Below are 21,785 nucleotides of genomic sequence, written 5' to 3' on the forward strand. Positions count from 1 at the left end.
GCTTCCGGGTCATGTGGCCAGCATGACTAAGCTGCTTCTGGCGAACCAGAGCAGCGCATGGAAACGCTGTTTACCTTCCCGCCGGAGCGGTACCTATTTATCTACTTGCACTTTGACGTGCTTTTGAACTGCTAGGTTGGCAGGAGCAGGGACCGAGCAACAGGAGCTCACCCTGTCGCGGGGATTCGAACTGCCGACCTTCAGATCGGCAAGTCCTAGACTCTGTGGTTTAACCCACAGCGCCACCTGTCACAGCGTCCTGCTTGTGAGCTTCCCACTAAAGATGTCGTATACTTAATTCGGTGTCCCTGTAACTTGTCGTACATTGGTTCCACCACTCGTGCGGTTGGAGTAAGGATAGGGGAACATGGTTTCCGCATCCAAAATGCTGTCTTGGAAGCTCCTCTGGTTGAGCATTTTATATCGCAGAATCATTCTGATAGGGATTTAATGTTCACAGTACTGCGGGTGAATCAGAAAACCATCAACAAAAGACAAGAACATGAAAAAGTGCTACGACAGAAAGAATCTCAATTCATTTTTAGGTTTAAGACCATTCACCCTGAAGGACTCAATTCTGAACTGGATTTAAATGGTTTTATTTGATGTTTTTCTATTGTTATATCGCTTTTTACCTTTAAATTGACTTACTGCAATTCATTCTCCCTGTAATGAGAGCCACCTGGGAATGGTTACTTATGCTTCAGGTATCACGCAACTGGTAGCAGTGGTTACATATCCATAACCATTGCTCCTTGTGCATTTTTCTAATCTATGGGGTATGTACCTTTGTCCTTATTGTAGTTGTAGCATATGGATTGTAATGTGTGAAGTTTATATAGTTTTCACGTACACAGGTCATTGTTTCATATTTGAATTCTTTTGTAGTTGTGCTGAAGAAGATTCCAGCGAAACAGTCAGATTATCCGGGATCACTGTCCGTTGTTATTCACCTACTACTTCGGCACCATGAACGCCTAAAAAAAGTTTTACCGCTTAGCCCACAGGGTAGCATCTATTACTTTGTTTCAACCATAGACTTATTATACTTCTGAGGACTTTCAAAGATTGACAGACGCGTGTTCAATTGATTTCAAATATATTAGAGAATTGACAAGTGCACACATTTTGTTTTTGTTTCTCAATCATGTATATTATGCAATAAGAATTACAGTGCTATCTAGTATACTGGTCTGCGTGTTGCTTGTATTGTTTGTTGTGTTAAGTTTTGCAACACAGGGGTTTGTCGTTCTGTATATGTGAGCTTCCCACAGGGATCTAGTTTGCCTCTGTGAAAGCAGGAGCCTGGGCTGAATAGGCCCTTGATCTGGTCTAGCTGGGCTCTTCCTGTGTTTTTGTGTTATGCTATGGCTCTGTGGTGTGTACACTGCAACCCCCATAGTCTCCTTTGACTGGACTTAACCGCCCGGGGGTCCTTTACCTTTACCTTACATAGCCTTACCTCTTCACCTGCTTATTTTGGTGGGTTTCTGTCTGAGAAAACTTATCTGGCATGCAGAATTCTGGCAAATAGCACCCCAGGAGAACAGAGCATGGTGGTGCTCCATTACACAACTGGATCAAGGAATCTCAGCTAGAAATCCCTTTGAGTGCCTCCAAATACCAGTTTCTGGGAGCCATCAGTGGGGTCAGCTGTTCCCATTCCTGCTCGCGACCGTCCCAGAGGCAACCGGTTGGCCACTGTTGGAACAACAGCTTTTGGCCTGACGCTTTCAATTTAATTCACCTTACCAGGTTGTTAATATGGGATGCAGGTGGCGCTGTGGGTTAAAGCCTCAGCACCTAGGGCTTGCCGATCGAAAGGTCGGCGGTTCGAATCCCCGCGGCTGGGTGCGCTCCCGCTGTTCGGTCCCAGCGCCTGCCAACCTAGCAGTTCGAAAGCACTCTCGGGTGCAAGTAGATAAATAGGGACCGCTTACTAGCAGGAAACGGCGTTTCCGTGTGCGGCTCTGGCTCGCCAGAGCAGCGATGTCACGCTGGCCACGTGACCCGGAAATGTCTTCGGACACCGCTGGCCCTTGGCCTCTTTGAGTGAGATGGGCGCACAACCCTAGAGTCTGTCAAGACTGGCCCGTATGGGCAGGGGCACCTTTACCTTACCTTTTTACCAGGTTGTTACAGGATGTTCGGGTTGGGCCGGAAACCCTCCTTGAGCTCCTCAGAGGGGAAGGGCAAGATATTTATTTTTTAATGCAATGCACGTTCCGCTACACATGAGATACAGCAGCTAGAATTTAATGAGGATCTGGAGTTAGTTTTAACACAATACCTACAGTCAGTACAGATGCTAAAATCGAAACTGCTGTGACTTTGTACATATTGCCTTCTGCTTTGGGTGGATTGCAGTGGCCGAGAAATGTGCCCATAATGTAGGTACGCACCAATAGCAAATTGATAAACATCCCTCTATAATACAATGGAATAGAATATTCTCTCTTCCCCAGTGCCTAAAAGCAGTTGTGTACATCCATCAAGAGAGCTGTTAAAAGCCAACAAACCCATCACGTTCCTTGCCAACAAGGTTTGCTTTTTGAAATCCAGCACCAACCTTTTTAAGACACCAGCCCTGCAGAAGCAGCGATCCTAACTCAACACACCTGGGAGTAAGACCCACTGAATTCAGTGGGCAGGGCTGGGATGGCAGCCTAAATATTTCAATTCCCTTTCCATCTGAATTTTATTCCAATCTGCTCAGGCTACAGTGCCAGCGTGGTGTGGTGGTTAAGAGCGGTGAACTCGTAATCTGGTGAACTGGGTTCGCGTCCCCGCTCCTCCACATGCAGCTGCTGGGTGACCTTGGGCTAGTCTCTCAGCCCCACTCACCTCACAGAGTGTTTGTTTTGGGAGAGGAAGGGAAAGGAGAATGTTAGCCGCTTTGAGACTCCTTCGGGTAGTGATAAAGCAGGATATCAAATCCAAACTCCTCCTCTTCTTCTACTGTGTTGTGTCTGAACTCGTTTTCTGGCTCTTTTTTTTTACACAGCTTTTCAATTAAGTGAACTCTCAAAGCTGGCCTATGACACACTTGAACCATGAAACCTCATCCTTGCATATTCAGAGTCTACTTCGGTTCACCAGCTCTTACTTCCAGGTCACCCTAAATCAGAAATGGCAGAGCCGAAAGCTCTCCAGGTGTTGCTGGACCACAGCTCCCTTCATTCCTGGCCATTGCCCACATCGGCTGGGCATGATGGGAACTGGAGTCTTGCATCCAGAGGGCCACAAGTTCCCCAAACCTAGCATAAAGCAATACCCCCCGAAAAAGGCCAGCCAGTAGCCCTTGTTCCACTTGCTGGTTCTGTGAGCCAAAGTGCCCCTCCCTTGCAGTTCCCAGGCAGCTGACAGTTGGAGCAGAGTGTCCCTTTCCGCAGGGAGAAGAGAAACAAGTCCCTCAAAGTGGGTTTTCGCTGCAGCAGCATCAGAGGTGAGGTGTCAGAGAGGTGAGAGTGCTGCTTGTCAGTGTGCTGAACCAAAGGCGGCATGTTCTGGAAGGCCCGCAGACGCCATCTTGGTAGTCAAGATAACCCCACAATTAGTTGTTGTAGCAAGGAGCTCAGATAATGTTTACAGTGGTACCTCAGGTTAAGAACTTAATTCGTTCTGGAGGTCCGTTCTTAACCTGAAAATGTTCTTAACCTGAGGTACCACTTTAGCTAATGGGACCTCCTGCTGCCGCCACGCGATTTCTGTTCTCATCCTGAGGTAAAGTTGTTAACCCGAGGTACTATTTCTGGGTTAGCGCAGTCTGTAAGCTGAAGCGTCTGTAACCCGAGGTACCACTGTATATTCACTTGCTTTGCTGGAAGTCTGCACCTTTCTTTGAATAAAGCACTAGGACTGAACCCTTGGGCGTTTTGGACGCCCTTCTTTGGTATCCCTGCACCCAACTGCACCCGCGATCCCACCACTGGATCCGGACACGAAGCTGCCGCTATGGCTTCTCCCTGGCGTGGATCTTCTGGTGCCGGGAGAGGTTGGAGGAGCTGGAGAAGGTTTTCTCGCACCTGGGGCACTGGTAGGGCTTCTCTCCCGTGTGGGTCCGCATGTGTTTCTTGAGGCCTTGGCTCCAGCGAAAGTTCTGCCCGCACTCGGAGCAGGCGTAGGGCTTCTCGCCCGTGTGGGACCTCTCGTGCTTGGCCAGCTGCGACCTCTGGATGTAGCCGTTCCCGCAGTGCGCACAGCGGAAGGGCTTCTCCCCCGTGTGGGTGCGCTTGTGGGCGGTGAAGTGCGAGCTGGAGATGAAGCACTTGCCGCAGTCGGCGCACTGGTAGGGCTTCTCGCCCGTGTGGGTGCGCTTGTGCGTCGTCAGGTGCGAGCTGTAGGTGAAGCGCTTCCCGCACTCGGCGCACTGGTAGGGCTTCTCGCCCGTGTGGATCCGCTCGTGCTTCCTCAGCTGGCAGCTGGAGATGAAGCTCTTCCCACACTCGGAGCAGGCGTACGGCTTCTCGCCCGTGTGGGTCCGGGTATGCGTGACCAGGTCCGATTTCTGGTTGAAGCTCTTGCCGCAGACGGCGCACTTGTGGGGCCTCTCCCCTGTGTGGGTCCACTTGTGGATGACCAGGTGCCGCGTCTGGCTGAAGCTCTCCCCGCACTCGGGGCACTTGTAGGGCTTCTCCCCCTTGTGGCTGCCCTCGTGGATCACCAGCTGCGGCCGGTAGCGGAAGCTCTGGCCGCACTCGGCACACCGGTATGGCTTCTCCCCCGTGTGCACCCTCCGGTGGCGCAGGAGGTTGCAGCGCGTGCCGAAGCTCTTCCCGCACTCGGGGCACTTGTAGGGTCGCTCGCCTGTGTGGGTCCGCTCGTGGATCAGCCGCCCGATCTTGTCGCTGAAGGTCTTGCCGCAGGCCGAGCACTTGTACGGCTTCTCGCCCGTGTGGAAGCGCTCGTGGATGATGAGGGACTCCTTCCGCGTGAAGCACTTGCCGCAGGCCGAGCACTTGTGTGGCTTCTCGCCCGTGTGCGTCCGCTCGTGGATGATCAGGTGGGCGCGGCAGTCGGAGATCTTCCCGCAGTACTGGCACTTGTGGGGCTTCTCCTTGGGCGGCGCCTTCGGGGTCTTCGGACGGGGGCCCAAGACCACCTTCTTCCTCACGTGGCCGTACATCCCCTCCTCCAAGCCGGCCGCTCCCCCAAGGATATATTGCTGCTGGTCACTCACTCCTGGAATAAGGCAAATAAAGGGTTAAGATGAGCCTGCAGGATCAGGCCAATGCCCCATCTAGCTTAGGGTCCCGTTCTCACAGTGGCCAACCAGAGGCCAGTGGGAAACCAGAAAGCAGGATTGGAGCACAAGTAGAGCTGAGCGCTATCTGCTTTTCAACTACAGTGGTATCTTGGGTTAAGAATTTAACTCGTTCTGGAGGTCCGTTCTTAACCTGAAACTGTTCTTAACCTGAGGTACCACTTTAACTAATGGGGCCTCCCGCTGCTGCTGCATGATTTCTGTTCTCACCCTGAAGCAAAGTTCTTAACCCAAGGTACTATTTCTGGGTTAGCGGAGTCTGTAACCTGAAGCGTCTGTAACCCGAGGTACCACTGTATTCAAAAAAGAGACCTTGGAGGACCTCAGGTTACATATGCTTCAGGTTACAGACACTTCAGGTTACAGACTCCGCTAACCCAGAAATAGTATCTCAGGTTAAGAACTTTGGTTCAGGATGAGAACAGAAATTGTGCTCTGGCAGTGCGGCAGCAGCAGGAGGCCACATTAGCTAAAGTGGTGCTTCGGGTTAAGAACAGTTTCAGGTCAAGAACGGACCTCCGGAACGAATTAAGTACTTAACCCGAGGTACCACTGTATACTGAGCTAAGTAGAGGCACTGGCTGGCTTCATGGTTTTTCCTGAATCGTGATTTCTGCTGGCGTCTGCTCTTGTGATCTGCTGCCCCCCTGCATGAGTCGGGGGAGAGCTGAGCAGGCAGAGCTAACAGGGGCTGCAGATGTTTGCCCAGAGATGGAAAGAAGATCAAGTCCCTACTAGAGAAGAATGACGGGTAAAGTTGATGGATTATGCTGAAATGGCTAAAATGACCGGAAGAATCAGAAATCAGGAAGACCAAGATTTTAATAATTTATAACTTATCTTAAGGGACGCGGGTGGCGCTGTGGGTTAAAGCCTCAGCGCCTAGGGCTTGCCGATCGAAAGGTCGGCGGTTCGAATCCCCGCGGCGGGGTGCGCTCCCATTGTTCGGTCCCAGCGCCTGCCAACCTAGCAGTTCGAAAGCACCCCCGGGTGCAAGTAGATAAATAGGGACCGTTTACTAGTGGGAAGGTTAACAGCGTTTCCGTGTGCGGCTCTGGCTCGCCAGAGCAGCTTCGTCACGCTGGCCACGTGACCCGGAAGTGTCTCCGGACAGCGCTGGCCCCCGGCCTCTTGAGTGAGATGGGCGCACAACCCTAGAGTCTGTCAGGACTGGCCCGTACGGGCAGGGGTACCTTTACCTTTACCTTTAACTTATCTTAAAGACCATTGGAAGCCGTTAAAATTGTTAGTAGGGTTGGGATATCACTTGCAGTCTAAGGGTGAATCCTGGACACAATGGAGATGTAAAAGATTTGGATCATCATAAAAGATGTGGGAGGAAATGATTAATAATAGGATCTACAAAGGGGAGGATGAAAGTCCAGGAGATTTCCTGGAATCTTGTTTTTATGATTTATGTTTGATATATATATATATATCTGTAAAAATTTTAATTTGAAAAACCAAATAAATAAATTTTTATAAATAAAATAACAGGGGCTGTAGGAATTGAGAGAAGCATTGGCTGACTTCATGGTTTTTTCCATATTGTCATTTTTGCAGAACACACACAAACATTATGATTTGCGACAAATTGCAAGGTCAAAAATTTTGAAACCGATATCGCGATATGGACTTAAAACAAGTTTTGGATTACCTATCCAAACAGTGTCCCTTCCTCTGGTTTCCATCAACTGATGTTCAGAGGCATCCCTTCCTCTGACCAGCAGCTTCGATCTTTTGTCAAAGGGCTCTGTCCTCTCCTGTACCCCACCTCCCCCCCAAAATCCCACTTTGGGTCTCCTCACCATCACCATCCATGGGCAGCTCGATCTTCACAATGTCCAACGGATCCAGCTCCGACTTGGGGGAACCGGCAGCAGAACTGTCCAAATCCTCCACTGTCTGGGGGGGGGGGGGGAAATAAGGACAATATGCAATTTTTTTTTTTTTAATGAGTTTGGAAATGCATGTGAATATGCACATGTATGTTGGTGTGTATCAATGCTTTTTTTTTAAAGATAAAAAATCAGATATTTTTTATTTAAATCATTTTTTTAAAAAGATCGGATTTTTAAAAATTTAAATCGGATTTTTAAAATAAAATGCTTTCGGAGGAAAAATCTTTCTAAAGATAGTTTTCGATTTAAGTTACATTATAGTCCAAAGGCTACTCATCAGGAAATAAGGATTTGTTTAAGATTTTCATGTGTGCCAAAACTCAGTCGAAGTATTTTTTTTTAAATTGTTTAACCACATCAGTTAACAAACAGGGATACATATGCTATAATGTTATTGGTCTAGTTAAATAATTGTCTAAACTGTTATTGAGGAAATTATTATTTTTCACCTTCCAATAAAGTACAGCAGAAAAGTGCCTGTGTGAGTGCCTGAGGGCCCTGCTCCTGCCACTCACCACCTGGCCCAGGGCGGGGTCTGACAGGCCTCACAAGGACTGCTACTGCTGTGCTGCCCAGGAGGACTCTCCTTTGTGAGTGCCTGAGGGCCCTGCTCCTGCCACTCACCACCTGGCCCAGGGCGGGGCCTGACAGGCCTCACAAGGACAGTTGCTGTCGCTGCTGCTGCTGCCCATGAGGACCCGGAGGGGGGCAGAGTTCTTTTTAAAATGTTTTTAAATTTTCCTTTCCCTTTTGACTTTTTTGTATGTGGGGGGGTGGGATGGATGTTTGGTTGGGTTTGGGAATTTGTTTGATTTTGATGGATTTGTAATTTTTACAGTTTTTTGTTTGTAGTGTATTCTGGGATTTTTTTTATTGTTTTAAGGTTTTATTTTGTTCTTAAGGGGAAGGGTCAGGGCTGCCGGGGAGTGGGTCCCAGCCAACAGAATGGCTGGGGCATGTTCCACAGAGGGGGATGCGCTGGGACAACCGATCTCAGTGATCACAGGTAGGAGGAGGAGTTACGCTAAGACCAGACCATGTCATTACAGAGGGGGAAGGTTTGGTCGTTCTCTGAGGACTATCCCTGGCTCCGGGTCTGGTCCTGACCGAACGGATACTAGAATCAGCAAGGGATACCCACTTGACCTGAAGGTGCTGCTGTGCAATGCCAGGTAAATGATTCATAAGACCACTGCCATCCATGACTTGATCATGGATGGAGGACTTGACCTGGCATGTGTAACAGAGACTTGGTTGGATGAAGCAGATGGGCCTGTCCTTGCCGCTGCTTGTCCACCAGGTTTCTCTTACACACAGCAACCCAGGCCTTGTGGGTGGGGAGGGGGGGTTGCAGTGATTTTTAGGAAGTCATTAGTTTGCACCAGGCGTCCTATTGGGAAGACCCAGTTCTCTGACTGCATGTTCTGGAAGTTGGGCAATAGGGGCAGCACAGGATTCCTTTTGGTGTACCGACCTCCCCGCTGCACCAAGGATTCCCTGTCCAAACTGCTTCAGGTTCTGGCAGATGTTCTCCTGGAGACGCCTAGTTTGGTTGTCCTAGAGGATTTCAACATCCATGCCGACACACCCATGATCTCCTGCAATGATTTTGCAAAGTTTTTTGTAGATAAAGTCGCTCAGATTCAGGAAGAGGTAGATGCCACTGTGGGAGCAGGACGGGGGCAGGAGAGTGCTAGAGTCCTGTCTAGTCAAATTGCATGGGATCAATTCCAATCTGTTACCTCCAAGGATGCGGACAGGCTGCTTGGACGAGTGAAACCAACCACCTGTCTCCTTGATCCTTGCCCATCCTGGCTGATAAAAGCGAGCTGGGAATGGCTGGGCGATGGGCTTCATGGGGTGGTGAATGCTTCCCTCCGTGAGGGAGCCTTCCCAGACCCGCTGAAAGAGGCGGTTATTAAACCGCTTCTTAAAAAACCATCTTTAGATGCGGCCACGATGGCCAACTATCGCCCAGTCTCAAATCTTCCATTCTTGGGCAAGGTGATTGAGCGAGTGGTTGCTGAACAACTCCAGGCACGCCTGGAAGAAGCAGACCATTTGGATCCCTTCCAGTCGGGATTCAGGCCTCATCATGGGACTGAAACTGCCTTGGTCACAAAGGTGAGAGCTGTTTCCTAGTTCTGCTGGATCTCTCAGCTGCGTTTGATACCATCGACCATAACATCCTTCTGAACCGCCTAGAGGGGCTGGGAGCTGGAGGCCCTGTTATATAGTGGTTCCGCTCCTTCCTCCTGGGCCGTGTTCAGAAAGGGGGGGGGGGAATGAATGTTCAGACCCCTGGGCTCTCACTTGTGGGGTGCCTCAGGGTTCCATCCTCTCCCCCATGCTTTTCAACATCTACATGCAGCCGCTGGGAGAGATCATCAGGGGGTTTGGGCTGGGTGTTCATCAGTATGCGGATGATACCCAGCTCTACCTCTCTCTCAAATCAGAACCAGTGAAGGCAATGAAGGTCCTGTGTGAGTGTCTGGAGGCGGTTGGAGTATGGATGGCGGCTAACAGATTGAGATTGAATCCTGACAAGACAGAAGTACTGTTTCTGGGGGATAGGAGGCGGGCAGGTGTGGAGGATTCCCTGGTCCCGAATGGGGTAACTGTGCCCCTGAAGGACCAGGTGCACAGCCTGGGAGTCATTTTGGACTCACTGCTGTCCATGGAGGCACCGGTCAAATCTGTGTCCAGGGCAGCTGTTTACCAGCTCCATCTGGTACATAGGCTGAGACTCTATCTGCCTGCAGACTGTCTTGCCAGAGTGGTGCATGCTCTGGTTATCTCCCGCTTGGACTGCTGCAATGCGCTCTACGTGGGGCTACCTTTGAAGGTGACCCAGAAACTACAACAAATCCAGAACGCAGCAGCCAGACTGGTGACTGGGAGGGGCCGCCGAGACCATATAACACCGGTCTTGAAAGACCTACATTTGCTCCCAGTACGTTTCCGAGCACAATTCAAAGTATTGGTGCTGACCTTTAAAGCCCTAAACGGCCTCGGTCCAGTATATCTGAAGGAGCGTCTCCACCCCCATCGTTCTGCCCGGACACTGAGGTCCAGCTCCGAGGGCCTTCTGGCGGTTCCCTAACTGCGAGAGGCCAAGTTACAGGGAACCAGGCAGAGGGCCTTCTCGGTAGTGGTGCCCTCCCTGTGGAACGCCCTCCCACCAGATGTCAAAGAGAACAACAACTACCAGACTTTTAAAAGACATCTGAAGGCAGCCATGTTTAGGGAAGCTTTTAATGTTTTTTAATATTTTTGGAATTTTGGTATTTTAATATTTTTTTGGAAGCCGCCCAGAGTGGTTGGGGAAGCCCAGCCAGATGGGTGGGGTATAAATAATAAATTGTTGTTTTATTATTATTATTAAAATTTATTATTGCAAAAAGGAAACCTTTATCTGGTTGGTTGTAAATATTAAGATTATACCAGCAGGAATGAGTCTTTCTGTAAAAAAAAATATTTTAAACCAAGCCTTACTGATTAATGATTTAAATCGTGATTTAAATTGATTTGATTTGAATCAAATCCACCCTAGTGTGTATTCAGTAGCGCAGTGGCGAATTCAGATCTGCAGTGTCCCTTGAGCTCCTTGGAGAAGAGGTGGGATACAAACACTTAATAAATAAACTTTTGACCCCGCACCAAGCAGCGGGTTGGGCTGGATGACCTCCTGGGGTCCCTTCCCACTTGACAAGCAACCTGCCCTCACCTTCTGCTGCAACTGCTCCGTCCTTTGCGGCCTCCACAGGAAATCCTCCGCCAGGGCCACAGCCTGGTTGCCGGTCTCCGGCCCCCTCTCTCGAACCCAGCACTGCATCTCCAGGGGCAGGATCATCAGGAACTGCTCCAGGATCACCAGCTCCAGGATCTGCTCTTTGGTGTGTCTCTCCGGCTTCAGCCACTGGCGGCAGAGCTCCCAGAGCTGGCAGAAGACCTTGCGGGGACCCTCGGCCTCCCGGTAACCGAAATGCCGGAAGCGCTGGCAGCGCATCTCCATGTTGAGGGCGTCTGCGTCCGGGATCTCCTCCTTCACTCCCACAGAGGCGTCTGCGTTTTCCTGAGCCTCGTGGACCTCCTTGCCGCTCAGGCCTAGCAGGGCCAGATCCGCACCCTCTTCTCTGGACCACTGCTTAGTGTCTGACGCCCCTTCGAAGGAGGCCTTCATCCCTGCAGAGCTCTCCTCCGTCGGGGGCCGAGGCAATTCTGCGTCTCCCCACCCGGGATACGAGGACGGTGCCGCCGTCTTCAGGAATTCCTGCTTCCTGGCTTCCCAGAACTCCTGCACCCGATCCTCTGGTTCTTCCTTAACCCAAGGTGGAATCGATTCCGCGCTCGTCCCAACTTGGACAATGCGAAGTTCTTTCCCTGGCATGCCCTTGGGTCCTGGCGAGGCCCGCTCCTCCATTTTGACTCCTGGCACACGGCACCTAGACAGGAAAGGAAATTCGATCAGTTTAAGTGGGGAAAAGGAAACTGGTGCAAGATTGGACCAAATAAGTATCTCCCTTCAGTGCACCACATCCCTATCGCTTCCCAATCTGAGGAATGTGGACATGCACTTAAGGCCGCATTGTGAAGACAAATTGGCAGTCATTGTTATTTATCCGTTTGTATGCCAAAAAGGCTTTTTAAGTGGTTTGCAAATATAAAATCTAGTTATAAAATCCACACATAGCTAAAATGAAGAAATAAAACAATTCCATAGCAATTAAAACAGTTAAAAAACAACAACAAAGCAATTGAATCTTCCAGGACAAAGTCCCTGCGCATGGCACTTCACTGAGCGCAAGAGGTCCCTGCCCCAAGGAGCTTACAATCTTAAACTCAACACAGGGAACAACAGAAAAAAATAGGGAAAGAGTAAAAGAGAAGCAATGTGATTTCCGTACATGGCCCTCAGGTGTCTCCCAAGAAGGCCACATCCCTAATTTGCCCTGCTTCACACACCCTGGGCTGGAAAACATCCTTGAACTCTGATCAGCCTTCTTTATGGTCCAGCTCTCACTTCCATACATCACTACTGGGAAAACCATAGCTTTAACTATACGGACCTTTGTTGGCAAGGTGATGTCCCTGCTTTTTAAGATGCTGTCTAGGTTTGCCATTGCTTTCCTCCCAAGAAGCAGGCGTCTTTTAATTTCGTGGCTGCTGTTACCATCTGTAGTGATCATGGAGCCCAAGAAAGTAAAATCTCTCATTGCCTCTATTTCTTCCCCTTCTGGCATCTCAGCTTAGTGCTGTCAAAACACTGACCGGCAGCGCTTCTCCAGGCTTTCAGGCTGAACCTGTAGATGCCGCCGGGGATTGAACCGAGGCCTTCTACATGCAAGGCAGGTGCACCAACCGCAGGTGCTGCTCATTCCTGGAAGGGCTTGTGTGTGCTTGGCTGTGGTGCTGATCACAGATTCCTGGGATATGAGCATGTCCTGGATCTGGGAGGGCGGGAGCACTTTGTGCCTTCACTCCGCGCCTGAACCAGGGGAACCTTCTGCATGCAAAGCAACTGATCCTGCCGCCGAGCTTGCAGATCTTCTGCAAAAGGAGGCTGCTGTTAGCATACGTGTGTGTGTGTGTGTGTTAGCCAGCAGGTTTCATCTTAGGTACTCCTGCCTGCCTGCGTCCACCTGGGAGACTGGGAAAACGCCCGCCACATCTCTGACTCTCCCGAATCCCACCTCCCACCCCTCTTCTCCCTCCCAGGAATCCTGACTCCTATTATTATTATTATTATTATTATTATTATTATTATTATTATTATTATTATTATTTATTCACTCGCCTGTTGCTTCCACTGCCTTTGCAAACCGTCCACGTTCCGGGCTCCTGCCGTCCCCAGCAGAAGGAAACGATGGGGAGGGAGGGAGGGAGGGCTGTCGGTGCAAAAGGGAAGCTTCGCACCAGGAAGGGGAGAAGGTGGGGCAGGAAAGTGACCTCACTGCTTTTCTATCTCTTTGCGCACTCTTTCCCTTCCCTTCCTCGCCATGTGGTTCTGGTTTCCCTCCTCTCTAGGCGCGCGAAGCTCGCTGCACTTAACCCCTTGAGGGAGAGAGAGAAAGAAGAGAGAGAGAGGAGAGAGAGAGAGAGAGAGAGAAGGGAAGACTCATATAATTGTCGCGTCGGAAGGGGGCCCGAAGGTCATCCAGTCCAACCCCTTGCAATGCAAGGGATCTCAACTACAGCAACCATGACAGATGGCCCTCCAACCGCAGAGACATTGCGTTTTGTCTGTATGAAACCGGTGTCCTTCTTAGGGGCATCTAAGTGCCTGGAGACGATGTTGCTTCGAGGTGTTGGGGTGGTGGACTAAGACCCGGGTGGAGCAAGATGAAAATGCCTTGCTCGGCCCAACCTACCTCGCAGGGTTGTTGTGAGATTGAAATGGAGGGCGGGGCAGATGGGGGGAGAACCATGTAAACTACTTGGATTCCCTTGGAGGAAATGCCGGCTGTAAATGCAACGGGAGTAATAGCAATAAACAAAGAATAAATAATGTACAGGGCAACTCTTGTTCAGGGCTGCTCAGAACTAAGTTCAGTGCGACGTACTCTCAAGTAAAGGTATACAGTGGTACCTCGGGTTACATACGCTTCAGGTTACAGACTCCGCTAACCCAGAAATAGTACCTCGGGTTAAGAACTTTGCTTCAGGATGAGAACAGAAATCGTGCAGCGGCGGCGTGGCGGCAGGGGAAGGCCCCATTAGCTAAAGTTGTGCTTCAGGTTAAGAACAGTTTCAGGTTAAGAACGGACCTACAGAACGAATTAAGTACTTAACTCGAGGTACCACTGTACAGTCATACCTCGGGTTGAAGTAGCTTCAGGTTGAGCGTTTTCGGCTTGCGCTCCACAGTGACCCGGAAGGAACGGAGCGTGTTACTTCTGGGTTTCGCCGCTCGCCCATGCGCAGATGCTCAAAATGACATCACGCGCATGTGCGGAAGCGGCAAATCGTGACCCGCGCACGTGCAGACACGGGTTGCGTTTGCTTCAGGATGTGAACGGGGCTCCGGAACGGATCCCCTTCGCATCCAGAGGTACCACTGTATAAGATTGCAGCCTTATTAATATACAGTGGTACCTCGGGTTACATATGCTTCAGGTTACAGACTCTGCTAACCCAAAAATAGTACCTCGGGTTAAGAACTTTGCTTCAGGATGAGAACAGAAATTGCGCAGTGGCAGCGCAGCAGCAGCAGGAGGCCCCATTAGCTAAAGTGGTGCTTCAGGTTAAGAACAGTTTCAGGTTAAGAACGGACCTCCGGAACGAATTAAGTACTTAACCTGAGGTACCACTGTACAGGCAGCAGCTCCCTGCTATACCTAGAGAGGCTCAGAAGCAAAAATTTGAGGAGAGTTGGATTCTGAAGGAGTGGTACCTCGGGTTACAGACGCTTCAGGTTACATACGCTTCAGGTTACAGACTCCGCTAATCCAGAAACAGTACCTCGGGTTAAGAACTTTGCTTCAGGATGAGAACAGAAATTGTGCTCCAGCGGCAGCGGGAGGCCCCATTAGCTAAAGTGGTGCTTCAGGTTAAGAACAGTTTCAGGTTAAGAACGGACCTCCAGAACGAATTAAGTACTTAACCCGAGGTACCACTGTAAAGCAATTTTGCTTGACTGACTGGCTCCTTATTGCACTCCAGGATGGATAACTATTTCCAGCCTGAGGGCCACATTCCTTTCTGGTCAGCTTTCCAAGGGCCACATGGCAGTAGTGACCAGTGGGTGGAGAAACGGAGGCAATTTTTTGAAATTTCAAAGCCTGGCACTCAGTTAAGAATTCATTGAACCAGTGGCGTAGCGTGGGTTGTCAGCACCTGGGGCAAGGCAGGTAATTTGCGCCCCCTAACCCGTGGATTTGCACCCCCTAACCCGTGGATTTGCGCCCCCTAACCCCCAGATGTTGCGCCCAGTGCGGCCGGCCCCCCTGCAACCCCACGCTACGCCACTGCATTGAACAATTAACTTACAGTACAGTGGTTTACATGACTAGTCAGAAGTTTATTGGTGTTTAATGGGGCTTACTCCATTTGTGTGCTGCTGCTGCTGCTGCAGTAGTCACCCACCTGAGACCAGTTGAAATTCAATGCCCTAGGCCATCAGAGTATTTCGAGTCTCAGACCAAAAATAGGCAGCCTGTAGCCCTCCAGATATTGCCTGCCCCTCAATGCCTCAACTCCCATCATCCATGCTGGTGGATGGGAGTTGGAGTGTAAGACTGTCTGGAATTGCAATCAGGAAATGGATCATACTCAAAGATACAGATTTGCTAGACCTAGAGGGTTTCGATAACCGATTCTGCTGGCGTGCAATTTAGTTAACAATAAGGAACAGGCGCACAGGGTTTCAAAAAATCATATAATCAGGAAATCTGGGAGAAATACAAGATGTTGTTGGAACCTAAAGCCCCCTGGTGGACCTCTCTGATAGAAGCCACTTCTGTAAAAAGGAAATATGGTGACTGGCCAACGTATAGAATGGTATTAGAAGAAAAAATCAATAAACTAAATTTGAAGAAATTTGAAGAAATTAGAGGGTATGTGACAGATTGGCTACAACGAGAGATTGAGTATTGACAACGAAAAGGATTTGAAAAAGAAACTTCAAGATTAGAAAAAGAATTCAAACCAAAAGAAAACACATCTCAGAGATGCACAACCTCCTCCTCGATTGGGAGGTTAAAGAGGAGGAGGTGAAACGTGCAATAATATGTTGGGCCCAAGACCTTGGTTACAATATCTGTATGAATCAGTGGGAGAGATTATGGAGGGAGGATATCAGGTTTACAGTGTGTCATATATTGTTTGATTATATCCTTGTGTTAACAAGTTCTACAATTTAGCAGAGTAACATTCCCCATTTTAAACTTGTATAGCGGATAACGTCTTTGCCAGGCTCACTAAAGCTTCTAAAATAAGTTCCTTGGTAATTCCCCTTTATTCCCTCATAAAAAGAATAGACACAACACAGTCTTGTATACAAGTATAAAATAGTTTACTCACATTCTGTTCACAGATGGATCCCAGAAGGCAGACTTAAGTTACAAAATATATACACCTGGAATATATACATCTGGAATCTATCCCATAAGGAGATAGTTCCTTTGTCCTCTCTTGGCTAGAAGCCAAGAGAGCATCTCAGGCTAAGGAGATGTTGCTTCTTTGAGGAATGGAGTCAGGGAGAGAGATGGCTGTCTCCCCCGTGCTATTTTGTTACCTGCACAGGTGAGGTCAAGCCCACCTCTGGTCAAATGTAGAGGAAGTTTATCCCAGCCGAGGAGGAAACAGGAAGTTCTGACTGGCTGGTCCAGACATCCCCTCTTTTATGTCCACTCTAGGAATGTTGTATTTGACTGCTCTGTGTTTCACATCCCACAGTTATAATCTAAGAGAAAATGTTATGAACATGCTCTACCGGTGGCCAGTCACCCCAGTCAATCTGGCCAAAATGTATAAGAATAGATCTGAAATTTGTTGGAGATGTGAAAATGGGAGAGGTTCATATATGCATATGTGGTGGGAATGTGAAAAAATTGAAGAGTTTGGGATACTGTGTACAATGAATTTAAAAAGATATTTAAATTCACATTCACTAAAAGACCAGAGGCCTTTTATTAGGGATAATACAACTGAAATCAAGAAAGAAGTGAGACCATTTTTTATGTATGCAACATCTGCTACTGGGATTCTGGTCACAACGAACTGGAAGAGTGAAATTACACCTACAAAGTCAGAATGGCAGGTAAAAATGAATAATGACGGGGAGAGTTAGAGCAGGCATCCCCAAACTAGAATTAAAGAACCATTTAATGAGGGTGAAAGAGGAGAGAGCAAAATATGGTCTGAAGCTCAACGTAAAAAAAACTAAGATCATGGCCACTGGGCCCATCACCTCCTGTTGAGTTCAGCAATCTCTATTTTTATTAATGCATATTGGCAAAGGATATATTTCAGGCTGCCTGGATTGTGTGTTGAAGAATGCCTTAGTTTCCCCCTTTGATCTTTCTTGGGTCTTTTAAAATTCCTTCTTCTTCAAATGAAATATGCGAGGAAATCCAAATACTGACTCCTCTTGTTTTGGAATTTCCAGCAGCAGAGTTCCATGTTCCCTTGGGCCCTACATGATTGGCTAATTCCGGGATTCTCCTGTAGGCCAATCAGGTTGCGGATTCACTTCCACCTGGAGCTGGATTGGGTGGCTCCTGTGGACCAATCAGACTGCTGCATTCTGGAGCCTATTGTTCTAGGACCCATCAGGCTGCTGCATTTTGGATCCTATTCAACTCAGTACATAACATGGGTGCTAAGAATTGTTAGGAATTGTTAAGAATCGTTCCCCTCAGAGAGCTACAATTCCCTGAGTTCCCTGGGAAGAGGGATTGATTGTTAAACCACTCCTAAAATTGTCCGGCAAAACCCCTGTTTTCTACATGGAGCTGCAATTCCCAGATTGGTTTAGCAGTCGATCCCTCTTCCCAGGGATCTCTGAGAACTGTCAAATTAGAGAAGCTCTGCCATTTTAGGAAGGACTCCAGGACTGCCCCAGTTGCAAACCATTAAGCCTCAGTGGTGAATACCTTTTTCTAGTTTAGATGCTTTGTGATACAGGTTATTAATGAAATTTCTAAAGTGAAGCTTTCAACAGACTTTGATTTCATGACACTGGGTATACATGGAAACACGGCTATAGAGAAAAGAGACCAATTTACCTTCAAAGCTATGATATTAGCAGGAAAGGCAAGGATAGCTTTAGGTTGGAAAGACAGAGAAAAATGGAAAGTAGAGGCATAGAATAGTTATTTGTTCGAACTTGTTCAGTCAGACATTGTCGCAGTCATGTCACAGGAAACAACGTCAAGTCCACCACGATAAGGAACAGCTGGAACCCCTATCTCCAATGGATAAAAACTACTGGAACAAAAGACATTCCATGAAAACTAAAGACACTATGCCCATGGCTGAGGATAATTGTTTGAACCCTTCCAATGGATATGGGGGGGGGGAGGGAAAGGAAAAAATTGTACAGGAAATTTAAAAATTAGAAGGAGATAATATAATGTATGTAAAAATCCCGAACTCGAATAAAACTGTTCCAAAAAAAGGGGGAGAAATAAAAATAGATGGTGACACCTGGCTTGAGAGCAGTACATGTGAAAAGGATCTAGGAGTCTTGGTTGACCACAAACTTAACATGAGCCAACAGTGTGACGCGGCAGCTAAAAAAGCCAATGCAATTCTGGGCTGCATCAATAGGAGTATAGCATCTAGATCAAGGGAAGTTATAGTGCCACTGTATTCTGCTCTGGTCAGACCTCACCTGGAGTACTGTGTCCAGTTCTGGGCACCACAGTTCAAGAAGGACACTGACAAACTGGAACGTGTCCAGAGGAGGGCAACCAAAATGGTCAAAGGCCTGGAAACGATGCCTTATGAGGAACGGCTAAGGGAGCTGGGCATGTTTAGCCTGGAGAAGAGGAGGTTAAGGGGGGATATGATAGCCATGTTCAAATATATAAAAGGATGTCACCTAGAGGAGGGAGAAAGGTTGTTTTCTGCTGCTCCAGAGAAGCGGACACGGAGCAATGGATCCAAACTACAAGAAAGAAGATTCCACCTAAACATTAGGAAGAACTTCCTGACAGTAAGAGCTGTTTGACAGTGGAATTTGCTGCCAAGGAGTGTGGTGGAGTCTCCTTCTTTGGGGGTCTTTAGCAGAGGCTTGACAACCATATGTCAGGAGTGCTCTGATGGTGTTTCCTGCTTGGCAGGGGGTTGGACTCGATGACCCTTGTGGTCTCTTCCAACTCTATGATTCTATGATTCTATGATGCTTTGTGATACATTCCTCTGCTCAGCTGCTTCATGAAGTTCAATAACAAAGGCGCTTATCTGCAATGCTATCTGCACAGCTTTTGATGTATTAACATTGTCTTCTTGCCCCTGCAACAGTTCCAGCTTTTCCTCAAAGCACAATGATATAGCGGGTCTCTCCCGAAGCTCATCCTGTTTATCTAAGTCTTTCGTTTATCTTAGACTAAACTGCACTGGAAGAAACCCAACAGCATCCCAAGCTGAAGCTGAGATGGCAGGATATCCCTTAGCTGGAGAATCCCCTGCAAAAGTCTCCAAGAAAGGACTGGAGCTTCTATCCACAAGCTCAGATAAAAGAAAATAAATCTTTCTTCATGCAGGGCATAGTTAAATTGTGGAACTCACTCCCGCAGGAGGCAATGATGAACTTGGATGTCTTTAAAAGAGGACTGGGCAAATTCATGAAGAGTAAGGGTATCAATAAGAGGGACGCGGGTGGCACTGTGGGTTAAACCACAGAGCCTAGGACTTGCCGATCAGAAGGTCAGCGGTTCGAATCCCTGCAACGGGGTGCGCTCCCGTTGCTTGGTCCCTGCTCCTGCCAACTTAGCAGTTTGAAAGCACGCCAAAGTGCAAGTGGATAAATAGGTACTCCGGTGGGAAGGTAAACGGCGTTTCCATGCACTGCTCTGGTTCGCCAGAAGCGGCTTAGTCATGCTGGCCACATGACCCGGAAGCTGTTGAGGAGATTTCACCCCTCCCATATCCAAGAATCTCCTGAGGAGTCTGCTGATTCTGCAGAGAGGAGGAGGCGTGTTCTGCTCTCTACTTATTCTGCTCCAGCACCACATCAAAGAGTCGGTCAGTCAGTCAGTCAGTCAGTCAGTGTGTCGGAGAGAGAGAGACTGAGTGTTAGAGATTGTGTGTTTAGATAAGGTTGCTGCTAAGAGCAGCTGCAGGCACTCAGTGTGGTTCAGCATTCTTTATGCTTAGACCTATTTAGCTCTGTATATAGTTGTATAATAGTTGTAGTTATAGAATAAAGAGAATATTCTACAGAGCTGCTCTCCGAGTTGTTTATATACTCTGCTGGACTCTGCTGTACGACGACTGTCTTGTTGGAGTGAATCCGGTGCTCACAACTCTAAGCTGTGAGTCCACAGCACTTTGACCTGTTCCTGTGCAGAAGGTGGTCTCTGGAAGTGCTACCCAGCTCGCCTAGCCCAGTCGGGGCTGAAGTGGATGAGTCCAGTTAGTGGCACTGGCTCAAGGGCGATGCTCACAGCTGTACACCGGCTCCCTCGGCCAATAAAGCGAGATGAGCGCCGCAACCCCAGAGTCGGCCATGACTGGACCTAGTGGTCAGGGGTCCCTTTACCTTTACCTTAAGGCTATCAATGGTTATCAGCCATGATGGCTGCCTCCATTGTTGGAGGCAGGGATGCTTCTGAATCCTGTGGACCACAGGGGGTAGAATGCTCTTGTGCTTGGGTCTTGCTAGAGAGTTTTCCAGAGCCTCCTGTTTGCCCATTGAACAGGATGCTGGACTAGATGGGACATTGAACTGTTAACGGAGAAATCCAAGTGCTTCCTTAGACAAAAAACAAGGACACCAGCCAGGAATACCAGAGCAAAACAGCAGCCAGTAGTCTTGGTCTTTATTGAAGACTGTCGCGACAGGACTCCCACCTGCCATAAGGTGGAACAAGATGGAAGCCCCGAACAAAAGAGCCCCCAAACTTTTATTAGCTGCTAATCCGCATGCTACATCCCCCACAAACTACATCACTCATACATCACAGTTACATCATGAAAGGGGAGGTCTGGTGGCAGTAATCTGAGCATCCTGGACCCTGCCCCATGGTTCCCCTTGTCCTCCACCAAACACCCATCAAGTGTAACAAAAGAGATACAGTCATACCTCGGGTTAAAGTAGCTTCAAGTTAAGTATTTTTGGGTTGTGCTCCGCTGCAACCCGGAAGTAATGGAGTGTGTTACTTCCGGGTTTCGCCGCTCGCGCATGCACAGACACTCAAAATGACGCCATGCACATGCACAGAAGTGGTGAAACGCGACACTCGCAGACGTGCACTCACGTGTTATGTTTACTTCAGGATGCGAATGGGGCTCCAGAACGGATCCCATTCGTATTCAGAGGTACCATTGTATTTACATTTCCCTGTTTCCCAGCCAAGTTGATCACACCCTTTTGTCTTCATCTGGCTTTGTTATTTCGGAATGGCTATGAAATATACTCAGAGTTGAGAGTGGATTTCATTCTCTTTATTCAGCTCATAGTGGTGAGGAGGAATGGAAGTTCCCCCAGAATGTCTGCTTTATATACATTATTTACATAACGGGCAACGTGTGATTGGCTAATTCCGGGATTCACCTGTAGGCCAATCGGGTTGTGGATTCACTTCCACCTGGAGCTGGATTGGGTGGCTCCTGTGGACCAATCAGACTGCTGCATTCTGAATCCTATTGTTCTAGGACCAATCGGACTGCTGCATTTTGGATCCTATTCAACTCAGTACATAACAACCCATAGTACAGTACATAACAACTTCCAAGGATTGGGGGGGCGGGGGCGGGAAGCTGTGACTGTGACGTGATACTGCTTTAAATGTACTGTGCATATAGGGCCTAACTCAGCATTCACAAGCTACGAACTTGGCTTTTGAATACCAAGACAAGCCCTTCTTAGAATTGTAGCTCTGGGAGAGGAACAGTGGCACCCTTAATAAACAACACCAGTTCCCAGAATTCTTAGGGCTGCTTAAAGTGACTCT

The 21,785-nt window shown here is 48.5% G+C and overlaps 2 protein-coding genes across 4 annotated transcripts in view; one reads left to right on the forward strand and one right to left on the reverse strand.

Moving 5' to 3' along the window:
• The window catches only part of NOTCH4 (notch receptor 4), a 113,264-nt gene that overhangs the window by 46,379 nt on the left and 45,100 nt on the right, over positions 1–21,785 (forward strand). The gene's annotated exons all lie outside the window — the stretch shown is intronic.
• Positions 2,171–13,103, reverse strand: LOC310670492 (uncharacterized protein). The gene is made up of 4 exons (XM_083425935.1): positions 12,962–13,103; positions 10,892–11,609; positions 7,072–7,168; positions 2,171–5,181 (listed from the first exon to the last, which is right to left on the reverse strand). The coding sequence occupies exons 2-4, from the start codon at positions 11,585–11,587 to the stop codon at positions 3,953–3,955; spliced, it is 2,022 nt and encodes a 673-aa protein (XP_083282061.1). The 5' UTR covers positions 11,588–11,609; positions 12,962–13,103; the 3' UTR covers positions 2,171–3,952.

Source organism: Podarcis tiliguerta (assembly GCF_965153285.1).
Source record: "Podarcis tiliguerta genome assembly, chromosome: 2".
Taxonomy (NCBI): domain Eukaryota; kingdom Metazoa; phylum Chordata; class Lepidosauria; order Squamata; family Lacertidae; genus Podarcis; species Podarcis tiliguerta.

Bases quoted from the DNA above. Each gene is read 5' to 3' on its own strand.
- LOC310670492 (XM_083425935.1), bottom strand. From the start codon at position 11,587: ATGGAGGAGCGGGCCTCGCCAGGACCCAAGGGCATGCCAGGGAAAGAA. The intron at 7,169-10,891 runs GTGAGGGCAGGT...CCCCCCCCCCAG, and splicing joins CGGAGCAGTTGCAGCAGAAG to ACAGTGGAGGATTTGGACAG. The intron at 5,182-7,071 runs GTGAGGAGACCC...GCCTTATTCCAG, and splicing joins GCTGCCCATGGATGGTGATG to GAGTGAGTGACCAGCAGCAA.